Genomic DNA, 22115 nt, shown 5'->3' with positions numbered 1-22115 from the left:
ACCGGCAGATGGGTCTGGCCAGAGTGCGGCCCAACTTGCAGTGCCGGCCGGCCGGGACTCCCCGACTCACCGGGCCCGGGAAGCCAACTCATGGGCACTATGCTACATCGGTAAACAAATTATTCTGCTGTAGTTGAGAACATTTTAGAAAACAGCAACAAAAATAAAAGAAATACATACTGTTATCTTCTTTCCAAGATAGGATTCAGTGATTCTAAAATTGTTACTTGTTGAGTCCCGATTCTTCACCGACAAGTGAGGTTGGGATTCATGCAGCTGACCACTGCACATATCAAAAGCAATAATATCACTTCCTTCTTTGGCAACAAATCCACAATTACATGAGGCTGGGTGGTGAAGGCTGCCACAGTCCCACTGGCGGGCATGAACTTCAAAGTCACGAGACATACTTTTGTATAGCACAAAGGTTCCAGTGATATAATTATCATAAAACCTGCACACAAATAAGAAAAATATTTTAATGCAAGAATAACAAATACAGTGACTTTGTTTTTAGAACACCTACATTACATTGAACATACTAAGACTTAAAAATAAAGGGTCTAGTTTAACTATTACCTTCCATCAAATGTAATCACATGAGGGTCGGTGAATGAATAGCAGTAAGCAGTGGGGAGGTCTTTCACTGTAATCTAAAGAAAAAAATGCTCTTACAAAACAGAAAATGATAATACTTGTATATATTGTTATAAGAACATTTAAGTTTGGATTTTGAGGTCCAACAAAATATACACTAAACGATTAAAAAAATGCATTTGCAAATAAATTGCACATAAACCCGATGCTGGGAAGCTCCGCTGTTACTCATCTTCTTTTTGTGTACAAGGAACATTGAAAGGAGCGGTCTGCTTTTAAAGGAAGCCAGGGGGAGTAGGCTACAGGTGTGAGCAGTAGAGCTCAAAAGTACGCTGTGACAGTAGAGCTTCCCAGCATCTTTTTTAGTTCAATGCTAGAGCTGCTGCCCAGAATAGCACAGCTTGTGGGTTCTCAGCCTGTTGGCCCTGACACCAGAACCCCCTCAGTTACAAGGGGATTTAGACTTGTCACCATTGGTCTTATGGAAATATTTTTTGGTGTGCGATTCATTTAAATATACATTGCACACACACACACACACACGAACGCACACACACACACACACACACACACACACACACACACACACACACACACACACACACACACACACACACACACACACACACACACACACACACGCACACACTATAGGTCTCTCCTTACCAGAATAAAAACATATTTTAGGCTCTGAAAGGAGCTAATACCACATATCTCGCCTCCTTGAGGTGGTGAGAAAGAAAATGTGGGTAGTTTGAAGCGGTTTAGCATTGTGCACTTAACAGAGCAATTTTCCAGACTTTTTCCAGAACTCTTTCATTACGGATATGCACAACTCGCAGTTACTACAATATGCCCCTGTATGTGTGCTTGTACATATATAATACTGGACTGAGAAATACATTTACCAGTCGTGCTTGCCATGCCACTGTGTTTTTTAGTTTTTAGTGTAAGGTCAGATGTGGCCATTACTGATTGATCTAATATGCTTGCAATGCATGAAATCAAATGCAACACATATTTATAAAAACACCCTATGAAGGTATCCAGGGCTGCTAACAGGCATGGACAGGCCAGGCATACCGAGAAAGTTGGAACCCAACTTCCCTCCAATGAGCTCTCCCTACCCGCTGCGAGAATGCGCCTGCTGTGACTAGTAATGGCCCTTATGCCTTGAGACCCCCTACAAGCACTCAACAAATGAGCCGGGTCCTTCCCAACTCAACATCTCTTGCAGTGCAACTCAAGAACTTCACAGGGGGCACAGGTCAAGGCTGGAGTCCTGAAGGTATCAATATTTTCCAATAGCGCTATATAGCACTGAAAGAATTACTGGTTACTGGAGAATAACACCAATCTGTATACATAAATAAATATAGTAAGTGATGAACCTGTATGCTTTGTGGAGTGTACCCATTCCATAGAAAATGTGTGCTAACTATAGAGTCCACCACAATGCTTGCAACTTTGTCTCCATCCACTTCAAAGTCTGTTACTGCAGTATAATAAAGTATGGCTTGGCTGCAGGTTCCGTTTTGGCACAGAGATTGTAGGAGGTCCACTTCACAAGACGAAAGTGCCAAATCTGAGCGAGGTTGGTCACCGCCTGTTAAGCAGAAAGCAAAAGCAGAATACATTTCCATATTTGTCATTTAGAAAATAAATATAATCATATAAACGAAATGAAACAAAATATCCAGAATAAACAAATCTAGATCTTACCTACATAAAATTGGGCCTATATTAGTACACTACACTGCTCTGCAATCCTCCTATCTTTCTTTTCTTTATGTATTTCTTTCTCTTGTTATTCCCTCTTTTTTATTCTTCCAAATATTTTGAGGGCACACAACTTTTTAATGGTATCCATGTTGGAGAAACTATAAGAAAATGGAGAAGGAGTGGCTCAGTGAATAAAGGCACTGAGTGTGAAGCAGGGGAACCTGGTTCAATTCTCAGTGTCGCCTCCTTGTGACCTTGGGCAAGTCACTTTATCTCCCTGTGCCTCAGGCACAAAAAACATAGTTTCTAAGCTCCACAGGGCAGGGAGCCATGCCTGCAAAATGTCTCTGTAAAGCGCTATGTACAACTAGCCGCGCTATACAAGAACATGTTATTATATTATTATTATTAGTAGTAGTATATATCTGGTCCATAAAAGGGGTATTTGCAAACGTGTAGTGCAGTTATACTATTAAAACTGTCTTAATATTTTACTGAAAACTTTTGTTTTGATATTTATATTCATATTATTAGTGTCATTAGGTCAATGTATAAAGGGCAACAAAATATTTGCTTTGACGCACTGCGCCATTTTTTCTCATTGTTAAACAAAATATAAAAACATCTTCATAATAAAGTTTCCTATGTCAAATATTGATTTTAGACACTTACTGTACTGTATGCAGTCCCAGACTTGCAGGGTATTTTTTGTCGGCAAAAAAAGAAAATAATGCAAAATGATGCCGAATTTAATAAATCCCATCATTATTTCTGCAGTGGGTAAATCCTCTTATTGACACTCCCGAAATTACAAACAATCCACCCAGGGCCAAATGTTAAGCAAATGTTCCTCTCTTTGCTACATTAGTCACAATGAATGAATAGAATATTAAGAGATACCTTCATGGACAGTATGGAATTTCAGTGTGATTTTACACTCATTCTGCAGTTGGCTGGCCCCCGAGCATGAAATTGGTATTGTACTCTCTATTGTCATACGGTATTCCTTCCCATCTTCTGTTATGTCGAGAGCTTCAGGATGCAGCTGGTGTATAACGGAAAAAGGTAAAACGTGTTCAGGTTGAGCATAAGTGTGTATGTATGTGTATACTGTACACAGACTGTTTATATGAATACACAGTGTCACTTTTTGCCTGAAATCCATTTTTACATGGAACCCTTATAAGCTAATGCTTGCTGTTAACACAGCTTTTAAACACAGCATGGGAATCAGATGAAAAGCTCGAGAAACCACTCACAGACATGTTTCAACCTTAATGGGTATCATCAGTGTGAGGTTGGTTGTACAGGTTGGTTGTACAGGCTTTGCAATTTTCAAGGCTGTAGGATTTACCATCACATTTTAAGTTATGGTGGGTGAAAAGGCAACAAGAAATCTCCACCATACAGCATATAGCAAATAAAAAGATCACTTGTGAGCACATTCACATGTCTTATACAGGTCTGCAACCCGGTCTTTCACCATTATACCTAGCATACAGTGCTTCCACTGCAGCAAGGGATTCTGGGAAATGATATAAAAATGAGCACACTGTGTCACCACGCCTGAAATCCATTTTTACATGGCAAAAGGTGACATGGTGTGCTCATTTGCATGTCATTTAAATCTTTGATAACTTTGATGTACTTCATATTCACTGAAAACACCTGCGTTACCAAATTTCTCTTGAGTGCTATCTCTTTTTACCTACTTCGGAACGGTATTGTATACTTATTTATTTTAATATATATATATATATATATATATATTAATCAATATTTATAGCATATTGAGTATCTTATTTCGATCAAATGATAGAAGTTCAAAAGTATAACATATTGTATGGGAGTGCTAGCCTCATTTATAGTCATTTTTATACTGTATGTGTTTGCTTGAAACTAGTTTATGAACCAGGCAAAATGTGTCCATCTTTTGCCCTATATTTGCAGAAGTAAACACGCACATTGGACAAGTCTACACATCTTACACCACTTGTTGTTGGAAGGGTAAATCCAACTGGGCTTCAACCATAGGGCTGTTTTGCTCAGTCTGTGGCATTGTGTTGTGGAAATATTGCAGCCAGTTGCAACCACACACAAGAAGTGTGCTCCAGCAAAAAGTAACCATAAACACCTATTCAACATACTATGAAGCCATCTTCTCCATACTTATGAAAATGGAAGCCCCACATTCATTGAAATTGGGGTTTAAATCTTCCTTAGAAAGCTGAAGATTGCTTCATTGCATACTGCATGGTGGCTGTACTCTTGCTCACCATCTTTTAATGCGAGTGAAAATGATGTGGTAGTTTTTGAGCAAAACGATTCAGGTGCCAAATACTGTATGTTGAGCTTTTTAAAAAGCCTAATCACTGGTCCACTAAACATTACAGATGCTGGAGTTTCATTCAAATATCTCCCAAAAAGGCCCGAGAGACTACTAATTTAGCTTTGTAAAGACAGACCCAAATTCTTGCTAACTCTTGGCAAAGAAGGAATGCTGCTTTAACTGTGTCATTATTTAAGTACAAAGATATTTAGACAAATGTGTACTTCAGTAATAATAGGTTATAAAGGATTGTTATTTAACAATGTACCTTAATGCCAGCAAAAAATTCCTTGCTTTCCATTGCGGGACTGTGAACATCTGGTTGTTTAAAAAAAAAGCTTGACACACTGCAGTATATCTGTTTGCACAAGTAATAAAATAAAGTTAGTACACCAGATTTACTAGGAATAATAATCAGTGGACTAGCACTGTAACATTTGAAAGTGAGTGGAATCATTCCCACAAACATTTTGTCACATTAGATACATGGAGCTTACTTTTAGTTTAGTTTGTATCATACATAAGGAAATAGGTTCTAGTAACAGAACATTTGCAATTTTATAGCAATAAATGACTACAGAGTAGTGTGTGACACCTTTTTATCTGGGCTAAAAATATATTTTAAAGACAATCTTTCAGAAGGGACACTCTCTTCCATATTTTGAAGCAGCAAAACGTGAAAAAAAAATCTATTTTTGGGGGGTGAGGATTTTAAATAAATCAGTTCTGCAGTATTAGATAATACCGTCTGCATTTTTTAAACTCCTAATGACATTTTTCACTATTTTTTTAATGTACAGATCATTTTGTGGCTGCCGCAGCAACCATTTAGAAAGTTATATCCAATTCCTCTTTTGAAACAAACTTTGAGATGCACCTTTTTGGGGCTCTGCCCTTTGGTAACAAAGTATCACACACATATCTGTTGCTGTGTTCCAAACAGCAGTCTTTCTATTATTCTGAAAGCTGTAACAATAATGTATTACACTTAGTAAAATAATGTTAAATATCAGCTACAGCATTTCACATACTGCAGCACAAATTTAGAAGGCAGACATTTCGCACAATCAGGATTTTTACAGATTTATAACAAGGAGCAACAAATGATTGCCAGTTTAGGTAAGCATGTTGAATTATACATTGTCATGTGCTTTACATATACAGATGCAGCTGCCGGTTTTGAACCGCTTGCCTTGCGGGTGCTGCACAAAATTCTCTCCCGCGCTGCGAGATTCCAGCGGCCAGACTTAATGGTGCATCGGATTAACACAACGGGGGTCCATTTTAATAGGACTCGCGCTGTGTGAATCTTACCTGGTTTAACCTGTCTGTAATAGACGTGCACTAAGAGATAGACTGAATCAGTCACTCTACCTGCGCGCCTCTAACAGGTGATTGCGGGGCTTTTATTTTATTTTAATAATAGTGTTGTAACAGGGGATTTCCAGAGCTGAACCGCATTGATTGCAAGTCCGGACACCCCTGATTCCCGAGTTATTAGCCTCATTCTGGTGTGCCGGTATCCCAGCTATCATGTTTACATTCTCCGGTGTCACGGCCCACGTGATTGGGAGATTTATCTAAAGCAAGCAGATACCAGCCCCCCATAATGGGGCCTGTAACTCGGAAAGCAGGGGATCTCCAGACCTAAAATCAATGAGATTCAGCTCCGGAAACCCAGTCCTACAATACTATGTTATCAAAATAAAATAAAAGCAGCTTTATTACCTTAGCGGCTAACCGCTAAGGCAATGAAGGGGTTAAGCAAGACTAACTGGTTTATTGGTGGTAGAGGGGGTGAGCGAATGGGGTAGTTGCCTCAGGGTGGGTGGTTAGGCCTACAGATAGGTTGCAGGAGGGGTTTACCGCTTCATTACCTTAGCGGTATTAACCACTATGCTAGTGAAAGTGTTAACCCCTCCCAGTACCCAACATAGAGGCCTAACCACCAACCCTGGGGCAACTACCCCCTTCACCCACCTCTTTTGCACCCAATAAACATATCAATACAACACATACTGTACAGTAATGGCAAAATCCTTATTATCCATATCTGGATAACAGCTCATTTGCCCATTAAAAAATGAAACATAACCAAAACATGACCCAGCCAGCATATAGTAAATTAAAGTTCTACTTACTCCTGCCAGGATGAAGGCCATCCTCATTCTCCTCTTCTTCAGTGGGCAACAACAGTAAAATAAAAAAACAAACTATTGGCCAATAACCCTTTTATCACCTTAGCGGTTATTAACCACTATGGTGATTAAGGGGTTACCCCCTCCCGCTACCCACCTCGGATGCCTAACCATCTTTCCCGGGGCAACTATCCCTACCTCCTCTACCCATTGATTGGCACAGTGGCACACCCATGCCCATGCACTATGGCAGTTAATGGGCAAGCTGCAAATGGAAAAAAAAAACAGCACCAAATAAAAAAGACATTACATTTCAATTTTTAAAAAAATGAAAATAAACCAATTATTGGCACAGTTGCACACCACTATGTTATTTAAATTATGCCTAACTGTAAAGGAGACCAGTGAATATAGTACTGTATGCGTATGATAACGGGCAATTTGCAGCTAATTTTCACTAATGTATGTTATTTCTCATGCTATGCTTTCAATGGGATTTTAACCTCTGTTAATGTCAAGTTGCTTAATTTAGTGATTATGATGTATGATATATGATGCATCAATGCAATGTTAACTAATGTTAACATCATGTTAAATGGCCTAACGAAACGTAATAAATCTGGGCCTACGAGTCTTGTTTGCCTATCAGTACCTAGCATCTCTGGCTGCAATTGAAGCAATGTATACTGTGAGAATATGGGGTAAGAAAGGTTTGGTATCTTTCTGAAATATGTGAATGTTCTCATAACTCTCTAATTGTGTAATATAACATTATAGTTGGTATATATTTGGCATTTACTTGTTTAACATTAACCTAGTTTATAATTACAATGTTACACTGGACATTTTCTTATTAAAATATATCAAAATGACCTAATGGATCTTACCAAGTATCCAGGTTTCACGGTTACACCATCTAGCTCTATGGTAGAAAATGTCTGAACTGTGGCATCTTGTCTCAGTTCTTCTTTGATTCCTTCAGCAGAAAGTCTGGACCATTGTACCACATATCCCATGGACGTATTTGTAGCAGGAGCATCAAAGTAGCACTTTAGGTAAACAGTGCTTCCTACCATCTCAGCCACGACTTCCGGAATATTTGGTGACTGAGGCAGTAAGGCTTTTGTAACCAGTTTACCTAATTGAATAAAAAGAATTAACATTATTTCATGTTATACAGCTTTACTATGCTATGGTAAAAGCAAAAATCCCAGCAAGTAATAAGTAATAACTTATTAGTCTTGGAAATAACCAAAAAATTGTAGGAAATTAAAAAAAAATCATTCTTAAGGTGTTTAAATGGGTATAATACAGTACTTTGTTCTGTATGTAAACCATGCAACCCCTAGCAAAAATAATGCGTATGAGGCTCTAACCCCACCCTACTACTGCAAATTCTAAAGAGATAGGGGGTTATTTTGTTTTAAATGCCATGCCAGTTACGGTAAATAGGAAATATTTACAAATTGGTCTTCCAACATAATTGTTGCACTCATTAAATAAAAATGTCTATAAATGGGTTGCTTTGGCTAATTTTATTTACTTGTAATGGCACATTGTATTTTTCCTTTGCTCACTAAACGGGGGTAAACGGGGGGGGTGAGCGGGGGGAGGGGGGAGAGGGGGGTGAGCGGGGGGAGGGGGGGTGAGCGGGTGAGAGGGTGAGGGAGAGCGCCGGGTGAGGGAGTGGCCTATAGGTGGTGAGAGCCGCAGAGAGTGTGGGGGGCAATGGGGGGGGTGGTGTGTGTGCGTTTGTGTGTGTGTGTGTGACCTTTGGCCCGTCACTCCACCTCAGGCCAATGAGAGGTGTGCGGGGGCGGGCGGGCAAAGGAAGCAATCTCATTGGCCTGGCCCAAGATCCAATGTGATTGCCGCTAGGGACACAGGGAGGGACACAGGGAGACACATACAGACATAGCCACATGCGACGCTTTCAGAAATATATAGTAGATACCCTGTTCATTTATGTAACTGTACTTGTAACCATGTATTATTTGTTTTACTCTGTGCCCAGGACATACTTGAAAACGAGAGGTAACTCTCAATGTATTACTTCCTGGTAAAATATTTTATAAATAAATAAATAACTATGGGCCATATTTATTAAAGGGTGCTACGTATAATGGCCCATGCAAGTGAATCTCATTGATTTAATATTAATTTCCCTACATTTCTCAGTTCAGTAATTATGTCCCCATATTGTCTTGCTTAGACCTACCCTTTTACGCACTCTGGCCAGACCCTTTACAGTCTCCCTTCTGCATTAACCTCTTTGCCCAAATGTGCAAAATGGCCCTGCAAATAGGCACTGTTTCAAATAAAACATTCAGCCCTATGACCTCACATTCCCACCTCTTTTTACTTCTACAGCCATCACATGAGGCTCTCAACTTCTGGTCTGTATGTTGCCAGGCAGATCTTATCTATCATCTATGAGTTGAAGTTAGAATCTCCTCTGAGAAATTCTGATCTTTATGTCATACTGTAGTGTAAGTAGATGCATGAAACAGTTGCTTCCATTCACAGTTTGCAAAGAGTCCATCAAATAAAAATACCATACCTGTATGTCAATATCTTATTCAGAGTGTAACATTGGCCCCAACATGGCACAAAAAAAAATATTTTTCACAGATATTTGCTAACACATTCAAGAACTATGCATTTATTGGCCCTGCAAATTAACAAATAGCATTTAAATAAACTTTTCATGGGATCGCCAATTTGTTAAAATATTTTAAAGAACTTTCATGAACTAAACCAGGGTATCTTCTTCCTCTGGTTCCATCTCTAGTTTTTAAAAGCCGGGACTATCCATCAAACAGCTCAGCTATGGACACTGGCACTCAGGGTTAAGATGATCATGGACAAAAGTGGGAGGCAGCAGTAAAGCTCAACAAGCAAAGAGATATTATTGGCCTGTCATTTTAAAGCTATTGTACGCCCTGAACTAATGCATCAAGCAGACTGCACTAAGGCCATGTTTCAGCTCAATTATTTCATATTACATATTTATAAAAACAGTTGTAAGAAATTTGTTTTTTAACAGTTTCATTCTTCCGCCGTAAGTTTCTTAGTCACATACGTTTACTGGAGCATTATCATTACCAACAGACAAGGAAGACAGCAAGAAAAAAAAGAAAAAATACAACAATATAGGTACATTATCTAGCATGAATTTTCCTCAAGAAGCACCTTCTATTACTCCATGTAACAACAATTTTGCTAGATGATGCAAGTGGAGCAAAATACTCTGATGCACTTAACTAAAGAAAGGACCTGCACTAAGGCTGCTGGCCCTGTAGAGTACCACCTCCCTCCACAGTTAACAAGCAAGTTCAAACCTAATAAGGGTAAGGTCAGATGGCGAAGGCCTCTTACCATCTGGCCTTCCAGAGAAGCCACCCCTCACCCTTTTTTGTTGTCTGGTGTTACACTTTTGCATAAATATAGATCTCCTTGAAAACATTTTTTTTTACTTTAACATATCCAAACCTGTTCCTTCTAGCTGATTGTTCGGTAAAAATTATTTGTTGTTTCTGAATAAAATGAACAACGAACAAGAACCACTTATGAGCACATTCAGATGTCCATAGACCTCTCCCTTTCCGCATTATCTCTTAGCATACAACTCTTCCACTGCAGTCAAGGATTCTGGGTGATGACATACAATGAGCACTCACAGCATGTGACTTTTTGCATCGCACCCATTTTAACATGGATCTCTATAAGCTTATGCCTGCCGTATTACACAGCTTTTCAGCACAGCCTGGGTTAAACAAGTGCATAGCCAGTAAAGCTAGTCACCGACAGCTGTTTTAACCTTTCGAGTCTCATCAGTGGATTACTGGATGGTATATTGGCTATGTAAAGTGAAGCTGGTAGTGGTTACTGTACAGCCAGACACACATAAAGTTATGGCGAGTACAAAAGTGACAAAAACCCTCCACCATACAGTGTACAGCAAATACAGTACAAATACCACTTATGAGCACATTCACGTCTCAGACAGGTCCACAAACATGCCTTTCCTCGTTATCTCTTAGCATACAATGCATCCAACACAGTCAGGGATTCTGGGAAATGACATGCAAATGAGCACTCAACATGTCAGTTTTTGCCTCATCCATTTTAACATGGATCCCTATAATGCTGCTGTATGCTGCTGTATTACACATCTTTTCAGCACAGCCTGGGTTAAACAAGTGCATAGCCACTACAAGCTTCACATTACAAAGCCAGTATAACTATTCTCACACTGATGAGACCAAAAAGGTTGAAACAGCTGTCTATTAGTATGGCAATGTACTTCTTTTTCTTTTTTTTTTTTTACTAATCACAATACCTTTCTGTGTATTAATCATGGATAGAAATATAACCAAAAAGTAAGTCTGTTATTATTCTCACATGTCCACAGGAGATGTGAAACTCTACAGAGTTCTGTGAAATTATTTGTCAGAGTATTAGTTTTGTTTCCCTTGGTACAGATTGTACAGTATCTGGTTTTCTAGATACTATACTTGTCATATAAAAGGTAAAAGAGGAAACCCCACAACAAATCTAATAAGATCCAAAGATGAATGCATGAAGTAGTTGATCCTAAATTACATTAAAGGAGAAATCCACCCAAACTATCCTTTTTTTATTTACAGTATTGAAACCAGGGGGTGTACTCCACAGCTGAACCGTACTATTTTCATCCCCACCCTGATGAAGTTACTGGTGTAACTCCTTATTTTTTAAAGGGGATTTAAATAGCCATCCAATAGGAAGTCCTAAAACCAATGATGCTGAAGCTTCCTATTGGTCCTCAATTTGGCAGCCATTTTGTTTCCCCTGATGGAGATTTGATAACGTCACTGGTAAGTACCTTGAGTACCAGAAGGTTCCCCGAAGCTGAAAATTGTGAGGGTGGGGGGGTAAAAAATATATAAAACAGTGAATAGAGGCACTGACTCTGAAAACAATTACAGTGACTTTCAAATCCGTTTCAAATGCCAGTGTCAGCTCCTTGTGACCTTAGGCAAGTCAGTTGTCTCAGGCACTAAAATTATATTGCTCTATGGTGCAGGGAGTCCAGGACCCAGTGTGCCTGCAAATTTCTATGTACCGCACTGCATACACTACAAGTGCTATATAAGAAAATCAATGTTATTATTAGAGCATAAGTTGTTAAGAACATTTGCTACTGCATTCATAAGAAAGTTTATCAAACATTTTATTAAGTACTGTAAGTAAGGGTCTGCAAACTTTTTCTCTGCGCCCCCTGCCTGCTGTCCCCCCCTGCTTGCACCCCTCCCCCTTTTTCTTTTCTCTGGCGTTTTCTGCCGTCACAATGTTCTGTGATGTCACGTTGCCATGGCAATCCGATGTAATGTGATCCTGCGACGTGTCGCCAGAAGCCGCAGGAGACGAGGTAAGGGACACAGGCTTCTTGCGCTTCCCGGGAATTTAATTTAAATACTGTGCGGAAGAGAGCAGTGCCTCTGTAAGCGCACGCCCCCGCCCACCCCCACATCCCCCCCAAGAAAATGTTGTGCCCCTCAGTTTGCGCACCCCTTCTGTAAGTAATGCAAAGCTAGATGTAAAAAATATTGTCTAACCTAAAACACTACATTATATGGACACACAAAACCTTACTATGGTTTGCAGGCTTTCTGTTCCAGTATGTATGCTGGGGTAAATGTATTTTGCATGTAACTATTTCTGATTTTCTCATTTCTATACTGCTCCAGGTCCCAATCATTGAAAAATTAGAATATCCAATAACATGTATAGTATATAACAAGCACCTAAACATCTACAAAACATTGCTAAGAAAAGTCTTTAAGCTGAAAACAAACATGACTGTATGTTTCCCCAGATTATTTACAGTATTAGCCTATTGAATGTATAATAATAATAATAATAATAATAATAATAATAATAATAATAATAATAATAATAATAACAAAAACAACTTACTTATACAGACACCATCAACTTCTACTTCACTGGCATCACACTGTGATTTAGAATCAGAAACAACTGCAAAAGATGTTCATGTTATTAAAGAGACAATAAATCCTTCTGAAAAATAAAGTGAAGATCAAGAGGTATCATATTATATCTATATTAAATTACATGGAGATGGGTGAATTCAAAGTAATGACCATCCCTTTGCTTTTCATTTAGATTAAGATACTGGTTTGTGGAGATATGTGAGCAACACGTACTGTATCATGAAAGCTTGGAAGGAACCTGAAATTCATTGTGTGCACTTACTTTCCCCGCCAAGGAACCTGAATAAAAAAATATCAAGGCTAGTGCATTATTGTTTATTGTGCTAACCAACCTTGCATAACAATTGCTTTCTCTGTACATTAACAAACCGAGTATGTATTTCCATGATTTTGTAGTACATGTACAGTATAGATATAGTAGTACAAACGTGGGCGTTGCAGCGGGTGCAATACAATGGTAGTCACACCCTCTGTTCGCACGTGACCAATTCTGCTAAACGGGGACTTCTCCCACTGGTTCATTATATATGTTCCACTATGTTTGCTACATCTGTATCTCTGTTTTTGCAATTGTTTATTATTCATCATTGAATTCTTCTAAGTTTCAAGAAGCATTTTACACTTTCAATGGAACACTACACTCCAATTTACCTTTACAGGAAATCTCCATCCATACTGCAATAAACACTGATATAAAAATTATATATCATGCACTTGTACATCATCTATCTTACCCCTTATGGTTTTCTCTTATTTACATATACAATTATGGAAAATCTGTAAACACTAAAAAAAAGACTGTCCTACAACCAGGGCCGGACTGTGACCTTCTGAGGCCCTAAGCTATGTCAAGTTTAATAGACCCCAAAATTTTGAAATAGATGTATTATTCTGACTGAAGGAACCATTGAAAATATAAACATGACATTGAAATGTATGAATGCATTATATTAGCACAAATATGACAGTTTAAAGCTAAAATGTGTTTGCACATCACATTAATTTTAATATTGAAACATTTTATTTTGCGATTTTTGGAGAGCAAAGTTATTGATGATCTCTTCAAATGATAAGCTACGAAGTTTGTCACTTTTGATGCACATGATGCTTAGGGTCATATTTGAATGAAAATGTCCATATTTATTGAGAATCTTCTTTTTCCTATATCTTGTTTATTTATCATCTGATTTAAAAACTTGAAATGCATTCGTTTGTTTCTATTTTTGAGAGCCCTCATATTGTGAGGCCCTAAGCTGTAGCTTAGGTAGCTTAGGCTACGCTTATAGTGCCGGCGACGCGACGTCAGGCTGCGGTCGCTGGAAAGATCTAATTGAGATGACTTCCAGTGAACGCGACCGAGCCGTTGCGTCGCACTTACTACAAGCGCATGCGATGGCGGCAATTAATTTGTTTTACGTCGCTGTCGCTGGCACTATAAGCGCAGCCTTATGCTTAAATCTGGCACTCTCTACAACAGCTTTTTTTTGTTTGTTAACATGGGCATGAGGTAAAGCAGTGGTATTTTTAAGATTGTTACAAATTTCATGGGAAACACTGGCCTCTGAATGTCTGAGCGTAGGAATAGCCCTTGGGCGCTTAGGAAAGGGAGCATGAGTGTAGGGGTGAATGCCTTTGCATGAATGGTTAAGGTTTGATTTATATTACTATGCTTGTGATTTAAGTTTCTTGGGTTTTCTTACAATGTTTCTGTCTAAGCTTGTTTCTTGATGGGTGGGTTTTTTGGGGCAAAGTGACATAGAGGTGTAACGTTTCCCTTACTTGCAGTCAGCTTCTGACCAAGCATCAACACTGGCTCACGCACTCCAACCACCCACCTCTTTTAAATCTGTTTGTAATGTCTATTATTTTTCTTTTGTTGTCACAGCGGTGGAAGATACTTGCTAGCGATATGTTACAACAAGGTTGTTATCGCCCGAGAAAGGACTTGGTGAGGTGGCTACAATGCCTTTTGCTAGACATCTGGGGCTTGGCACTAACCTTCTGGTATGAAGATGGTGGGTTTTTTGGGGCAAAGTGACATAGAGGTGTAACGTTTCCCTTACTTGCAGTCAGCTTCTGACCAAGCATCAACACTGGCTCACGCACTCCAACCACCCACCTCTTTTAAATCTGTTTGTAATGTCTATTATTTTTCTTTTGTTGTCACAGCGGTGGAAGATACTTGCTAGCGATATGTTACAACAAGGTTGTTATCGCCCGAGAAAGGACTTGGTGAGGTGGCTACAATGCCTTTTGCTAGACATCTGGGGCTTGGCACTAACCTTCTGGTATGAAGATGGTGTACAGTACATGCTCACAAGGCCTGCAGCTGCACTGGAATTAAGGTCATGGTTATGTATGCTCGTTGTGTGGCTAGTTTATATTGGGTATGATGGGAGTGGCTGGGTATAAGGGCAATTGAGGATTTTGCAGTTATATTTCACATACAGTATAAAAAATCTTAAAAATGTAAATCGTCCATTTTTAAACATAATTAAAAGGTTAATAGAGCAGGCTATTGGATACAACAAACAGCACAAATGCATTAGTAAAAAAGAAAATTATGCAGCCAGACCATGGAACAAATCAAAAACAAAAATCAACAATGTAACAAAAAAGAAAGGAGGCTCATTGGAGGCTGAGCTAACCAATCACTATCAGAATATTGTATAACTTGTCATTTTTGTCATGAAGTAAATTGTGGATTTTATTCACAATAACATGATCTTCCCATCCAAACTGTGCTGTGTCAATTTGTAACCCCTATGTAAGAGTTAGTAACACACTGTTACAAGAACTCTGGCACTTGAGGAATTAATACAAATGTACATGCGAGCATATTGTAGTATAATCAAGTAATTCCTTACCCTCTGCACAATAGCCCATACATCCTTGGGTAGGTTGCAAAAGGTACACAAAGAAACCTCCACAATTTCTGACTGTCACCGGGATGCGGAAAAGACAACAGTCTTTTGTGCTACTAAAGAAAAATTGCCATGTTGCACAGGCTGTGAGAAGTCTCATCTCACCAGGTGGAGGAAGAGATTCAGAATCCCGCAAAGACAGCCACACAGGGGCTTGGGTTCCACAGTGATTCATCTGTGAAACAAAAGAAAAGTAAACGCTGTATTCCAATCGGCTTTTTTAAATCTTGTAAAAAAGTTATGTAGCAATGTCTGGTTTGGGCTGTTAATCTGCCCTGCCTAACATGTAAGCCCCGGTATCAGTGCAGGCAGTGTTAGGCCCAATCTGGGTTTTCCCCTGCAGTAAACAGCTTCCTTGAGTGACGGGTCTTAAGGCCTGTGTCCTGCCCAATCAGGGGCTTAGACATTGGATCCTCTTCCTGTGTACTAAGGGAGCTGTACAGCAACATTTATTTAGTGCTGGGAGAGTGAAGTCAGGGCTCTGACTACCTTCCATCCCCTCCCTTAGGGGAGTGGGCTTACTACCTCCTACTCCAACAGGACCGACCCTTGGGGCTCCTGGCTAGGGGTTGAGTCCAAGGACCATCCTGAGGCTTGGAAGATAAGTGAATCAGTTTATGACTGGATTCTGTATGCTGAATCCTGTGAGTTACAGAATAAAGCTGTTCTTGTGTTATAAAATATACTCCTGCCTGAGACTACAATCTACCAGGGGGGTCTATCAGAGGGTTCTCCTGCAGGGATTGTCTCCAGCATCCCTGGAGCCTGCAGAGATGGAGGTGCTGAACCACAGAGAGAAGGACTAACTATCACCCCAAAAGTGATACAAGAGGAGTAATCAGTGCGCAACCATAAACAGTGCTGTGAAGGGTGTGAAAGTGCACTAAAATAATATTAGTGATAACAAATATACAAAATTATACGTAAACTGGTGAAAGAGCATCTGCAGCTGAATGAGGGGTGGCTCAACACCACCAGGAGCTAAAACAGAGAAACAAAAAGAAAACAGCGCACAACGCTCATAGTGAAGTAAATCAAGGATAAAAATGTATTAAATATCCAAGGATAGGTAATGTGCGTACATCAGGGAAATAGTAAAACAGCATTTCATGGGACAAGTTACCCATACACCACAACAACATGACAATCACGGATCATCAGTCATCAGGCTCCACAGGTAAGGACAATCACAGGTCACCACAGTGATGAAGCTGGTCCACAGGTGGTGTGCGGGGAGGGCAGCAATCAAGTCCCAAATAAAAGCAATCAAAGCAGCAATCAAAGTCCCTAAGAGTCAAGTCTCAGTCCATCTCTACCACGGAAAACTGACTCCACGTGTAGCTCCGGGGCTTCCGTCGGCGCTCGAGTGACGTCACTAAGGGGTGTCACGTGGAGTCAGTTTACCGTGGTAGAGATGGACTGAGACTTACCTCTGAGGGACTTTGATATTTAGGACTTGATTGCTGCCCTCACCGCACCCCAACTGTGGACCATCTTCATCACTGTGGTGACCTGTGATTGTCCTTATCTGTGGAGCCTGTTGACTGATGATCCGTGATTGTCCAGATCTTCCTGTTGGTGCGGTGTATGGGTAACTTGTCCCATGAAATGCTGTTTTACTATTTCCCTGATGTACGCACATTACCTATCCTTGGATATTTAATACATTTTTATCCTTGATTTACTTCACTATGAGCGTTGTGCGCTGTTTTCTTTTTGTTTCTCTATCACCCCACAAGCCTGTCCTGTCTTCCCCATACCACCGGCAGAAAGCTCAGCATCCTGTGAACCATCAGGTACCCAACATTACCCACCCTGTAATAGGCAGATCTCCCACAATTGGGGGAAACACCTTAACAGTAACATTTAGCTTAGTATTAGTTTATTAATATTGCATAGAAATATTTGGCAACTGTATCGTAAAAATAGTTAAATCTGCGATGTATGATAACCCCTTAAAGTTTGGTACTAATTCCTATATATACCAATATGTTTCCATATATTTCAGACACGCTAAATGTTACTTTAGAAATGTCACAGCCTTTGTTTCTTTTTTTGTAAACACGTTTAACAATTTAAACAAATGGCTGTTTAGATTTCTTTCGATTTAGATTTCTTTCTATTTTTACCTGAAGAAGGGGCTGTTTGTTTCCCGAAGTGTTTCTCATGTCACCAATAAATGGTCTAAGTTGACCTTTATCAACACACAATGACATGATACAAAATGGAGAAGCGAAATAAAATAAAATCCTTCCCATGTTTTATCTTCCAAAGTCTCCAAACTACCTTTGAAACATGATACTAATATAACTGTATTACAAGTATGAGTATGACAAGTGATGACTGACTTTTTTTTCTGATTAATTAAAAGCATTAAAGTTCTTGTAGTGTATAAATGATTATTGTAATTGGTATAGTACTAAAATAGAAATCTGTTTCGTCTCATAATCCAGATGAATTGCACTAATATTTTCAGGCAATTGCCTAATTTGATACATAATACAATGTATAATACACTATGCTTTACATACGATGTAAACTACAGCATATGCAAATTGCTGAATCTACCAACTAAATATGTTTTAACAAAGAATGAAATAATCTTTTAAAATAATTGTATTCATTAATGGCATATAATATATTTAAAAAAAATAGGGGAACATATTTTCCAGAAATGTGTTTTCTCAATTGTATCAATTATAGGTCAATTACCTATCAAATAAATAATGTTGTTACTTAGATGGCTCCACGGACTAAAATTAATTAATGGCAATGACATAATTAATATGCTCAATTTAAGCATTGATTACCTATTTAAAAAAAACAAAATCAGAAAGTTTTTTTTTTTTTTGATTGATTAAAAAATCTTAATTTCTTCTTAGCGAAATGCTTTGGACTATTTCTATGATATCTATGTATTCTATTTTATGATATGACTGTATATATGCTGGAAAATTGTTGATCCAGACTTTTTTGCTTTTGTTGTTTGGTATACACTACCTATGCTGGTATCATGTGCCAAATGCAAAAAAAAAACAATCATTATCAGTAAGGATTAGAAATAAATGGACCCAAGGAAAATAGAAACGTTTTTTATAGGAAGCAAATAAATTAAAAATACTTTAGAGGGCTCATTCATTAAAGGGTTAGAAAGGACATTGTGAGCCTCCAATAGTAATGTTCATTAAAGACTTTTCACATGTCCAAACCATGTGATACAGGTTCTTTCGTAGTGATATAATTTGGGATTTATCCGTAATATGTAAATTTGGTATTTAAATAAATAAATAAATCTCACAAAATTAAGTACTTGAAAAACGGTGAGATAATTGTTGATGGTTACATTGTTCACATTTTCCACGCCATGTCTGAAATGGGTGAGATTATTAATTTGCTTTTGTATATGTAGCGTCATATGATGCCACCATGCCACGGAGCCGGTAAGAGGGGGAGGAGAGAGCAGACAGGGGGGCGCAAGCAGTAAAGTTTGTGCACCCCTGACTAGAGCTCAATTGTGACCGCCCCACAGTGGGGCGAGGGCTCACTATGTGGCCAGTAAAAAATATTGTCATCAGCTTTCCATTGGGTGTGCTATAGCCATGTTTGTAGGTTTTTTGTCAAAACCAACACAAGGAAACTACAAATATCTTGGAACTCTGTGGTCCCCGACATCGGGGTACCACATATCAGTTCTGGGGCAACCCCCAGTTCCAGCAGCGGTATTGCTGCTTTAAGCTAGTGAGCAAGGGTTGTCAATTGGAGATATATATAGTATAAAACGGTGTCTCTTCTTTATACTCCCTCTGTTAAGATTCTTACATCAAATGAACTATCTTTTTTTAGGAATGAATGCATTGCAAAATATATTTCACCCTGTGGGTCTATAACCTGCTATTACAATTATTATTTTTGGGCTGTAATAATCATAAATAAAGCATGTTTTTACTTTTAGGAGACAAGTTTATATGATTCCAAGCCCCTCTAGAATACTATATCTTGTGCTTAAATATAGCACTGAAAATGTTTTCTATACAGTGTTTTGTTAGCACTGATAATTTTTACTTCTTTAAATGTGGCAGCAAACAAACAAATACAAAGTGAATCAATCAATAGGATGCAGAAGTAAAATAAACGTGAAATATATGTGAAAAACAGTGATATTTAAGTAATACAAATATAAATAATGTATCAAATACAACTCCTTTTGGCAGTTTCTGAGGTGCTTCTCCGAGGACAAGACGCCCCACAAGGTCTCACAGGAACACAGATGCAAAGATTGGAGCACAACTCCCAAGAACTACATGCGAGTATCCAGGATCACTTAAGGATTGAGGGTATATCAGAAATCGTCGCCAGTGCATTTATATAGAGAGAATTAAAATGGACATAGTGAAAGCATTGCTTTTAATAACAATTAAAAGGAGTACTGCAGGGTGTGTGAGTGTATGTGTGTTTCATGGGGGGGTGACATCTTGTGTGTGTGCTGTGCAGGGGTGGGGTGGGCCATGTGTGTGTGTGTGATGTGGGGGGGGGACATTTTGAGTGTGCAGCGCAGGGGGGGGGGCATTTTTTATGTGTGTGCTGTAGGGGGGGTGCCATGTTGTGTGTGCTGCGCGGGTAGGGGAAATCCATTTTGTGTGTGCCGCATGGGGGTGCCATTTTGTGTGTGAGATTACATTTGGTGTATTGAGCAGAGGGCGATATTATGTTTATTGCGGAAAGGGTGAGGCGAAAAATGTAGGGGCAGCAAAAAGTTATGGGCATGAGGGTGGCAAAATTGTAAATCCACCACTGGTGATCGGGGAGCATTAGATGAACAACTACATGAACATTTTCCAACTTTGTCAAGTGCAGTGATTGTGGAGTCTCCATTGACATTGCAGTGTTTTACTGATGCTTCTGGTCAGTGATCCAGTCGAAAATCCCCAGGAATTGATCGACTTCAAACAGAATTTTATCAGCTTATCTGGAATACTATTAGTAAAGATATTTTTCACGTTTTTTAAAATAAAGTTTTAGAAGTAAATCTATGCCACTCTGTTGTAGATGGGCAGTTCTTGCTCTGATTCCTAAAAAATGTAATTTAAGGGGTAAAAAAATCGTAGACCTGTGTGTCTTTTATGTGTACACTATACAATTCTGTCAAAGGCTTTAGCAAATAATTTAAAACTCTTGTGAATGCAGAGACAGACCAATCTTACTGTATTAAAGTCGTTGACAATCTTTCTTAAGTAGAAAAACTATGTACAGTAATTCGGTTTTTATTGTCCCTCTATTATATTCTTTACAAAAGCACTTGAGTGGTATTACAGAGCCAGGAGTACCTCCTTTAATTTCAGGTAAACTTATGCAAATAGTACAGTAATAATGTTTGAATAGGCAATCAAAAGAATGTCCAAATGCTACTGTAGACAAATGTCTTAATACAATTGAAAAAGCATCTAGTACTAAAGTTAACTGGGGTGAGCGTAATACTTTACTGGTAGGGGATTGGCAAGGAAGGAACGTCCCTCGATTTCCTAAATAACTAAGGTGTGAAAGGTATGGCATTAAGGTTTGCACAAAAGAACTGGAATGCATTCCTTGAAAAGGTAAAACATAGATTTTACAAAGGGAAATTAGTTTTGGGAAATTAGTTTTGTCACAATTGTCCCATAAAGGAAAAGTATTAATTTATTAATAGTCTTGTAGCATCTGTGCTTTGGCATAAATGTTGGTTTTAAGTCCTCCAGGAGGCATTTTGGAAAATATCCAGGAACAAATGATTAACTTTTTTTGGAATGGAAACCATTGTTTAAAACCTGCAATCATTTTTCTACCATTGGGAGATGGAGGTCAGGTTTTAATAGATGTGATTAATAAAGTGGCAGCTTTAAGTCTGCAAGTAATTCAAAAACTTCTTAGGAGCAAATATGCAATTAAATAATTTAGTGTTTTTTGATGAAAAAAGATTAAGGGCCTCATGCAGAGAGCAGCGCTATTCAGAATTGGAGAGGGGAATTTTTTTTAGCTTTATTGGAGAGTTTTTATCTCCATATGCAGAAAGGGCATAAAACTGCCTTTCTGCATATGGACAGTTTCAACCAGCGCTATGAGCGCTGTTGAAACTAGTGGGGAAAAAAATCGCGGTTTTTTTTTTTCCCCCTCCACCGGCCGCGGAGCGCCAGCTGCTTGGTGGAGGGGGAAAATGTTGAAAATCGCGCCATTTTTTTGGCGCGAACAGCCACTAGATGGCGATTGCGGCTCTCTGCATACGGCAGAAAAAAAAACTGGAGAGATTAGAAACTCTCCAGCCGCACGGCGAATTTCAAGGGAAAAAAAAAAATGGCGCTTTTTTTAAAACTTGCCTGTTTCGGCAGTTTAAAGCTCCATTTTCGCCGGCTAATGGCGAGATTCCTTTTAGCGC

General features: G+C 39.0%; 1 protein-coding gene across 1 annotated transcript in view; it reads right to left on the bottom strand.

Moving 5' to 3' along the window:
* VWDE (von Willebrand factor D and EGF domains) overlaps positions 1 to 22115 on the bottom strand; it is a 132090-nt gene that overhangs the window by 89523 nt on the left and 20452 nt on the right. The window contains exons 3-10 of the mRNA XM_075587233.1: positions 15653 to 15884; positions 12748 to 12810; positions 7674 to 7924; positions 4917 to 5006; positions 3220 to 3364; positions 1989 to 2203; positions 580 to 653; positions 181 to 454 (exon numbers count right to left, since the gene is read on the bottom strand). Of these exons, the coding sequence (XP_075443348.1) occupies positions 181 to 454; positions 580 to 653; positions 1989 to 2203; positions 3220 to 3364; positions 4917 to 5006; positions 7674 to 7924; positions 12748 to 12810; positions 15653 to 15884 (1344 nt within the window). The remainder of the gene's footprint in view (positions 1 to 180; positions 455 to 579; positions 654 to 1988; positions 2204 to 3219; positions 3365 to 4916; positions 5007 to 7673; positions 7925 to 12747; positions 12811 to 15652; positions 15885 to 22115) is intronic.

The sequence above is a fragment of the Ascaphus truei genome, chromosome 2, assembly GCF_040206685.1.
Source record: "Ascaphus truei isolate aAscTru1 chromosome 2, aAscTru1.hap1, whole genome shotgun sequence".
NCBI classification, from domain to species: domain Eukaryota; kingdom Metazoa; phylum Chordata; class Amphibia; order Anura; family Ascaphidae; genus Ascaphus; species Ascaphus truei.
The sequence above is the reverse complement of the archived record's forward strand: the minus strand, read 5'-3'. Positions and strand labels throughout refer to the sequence as shown.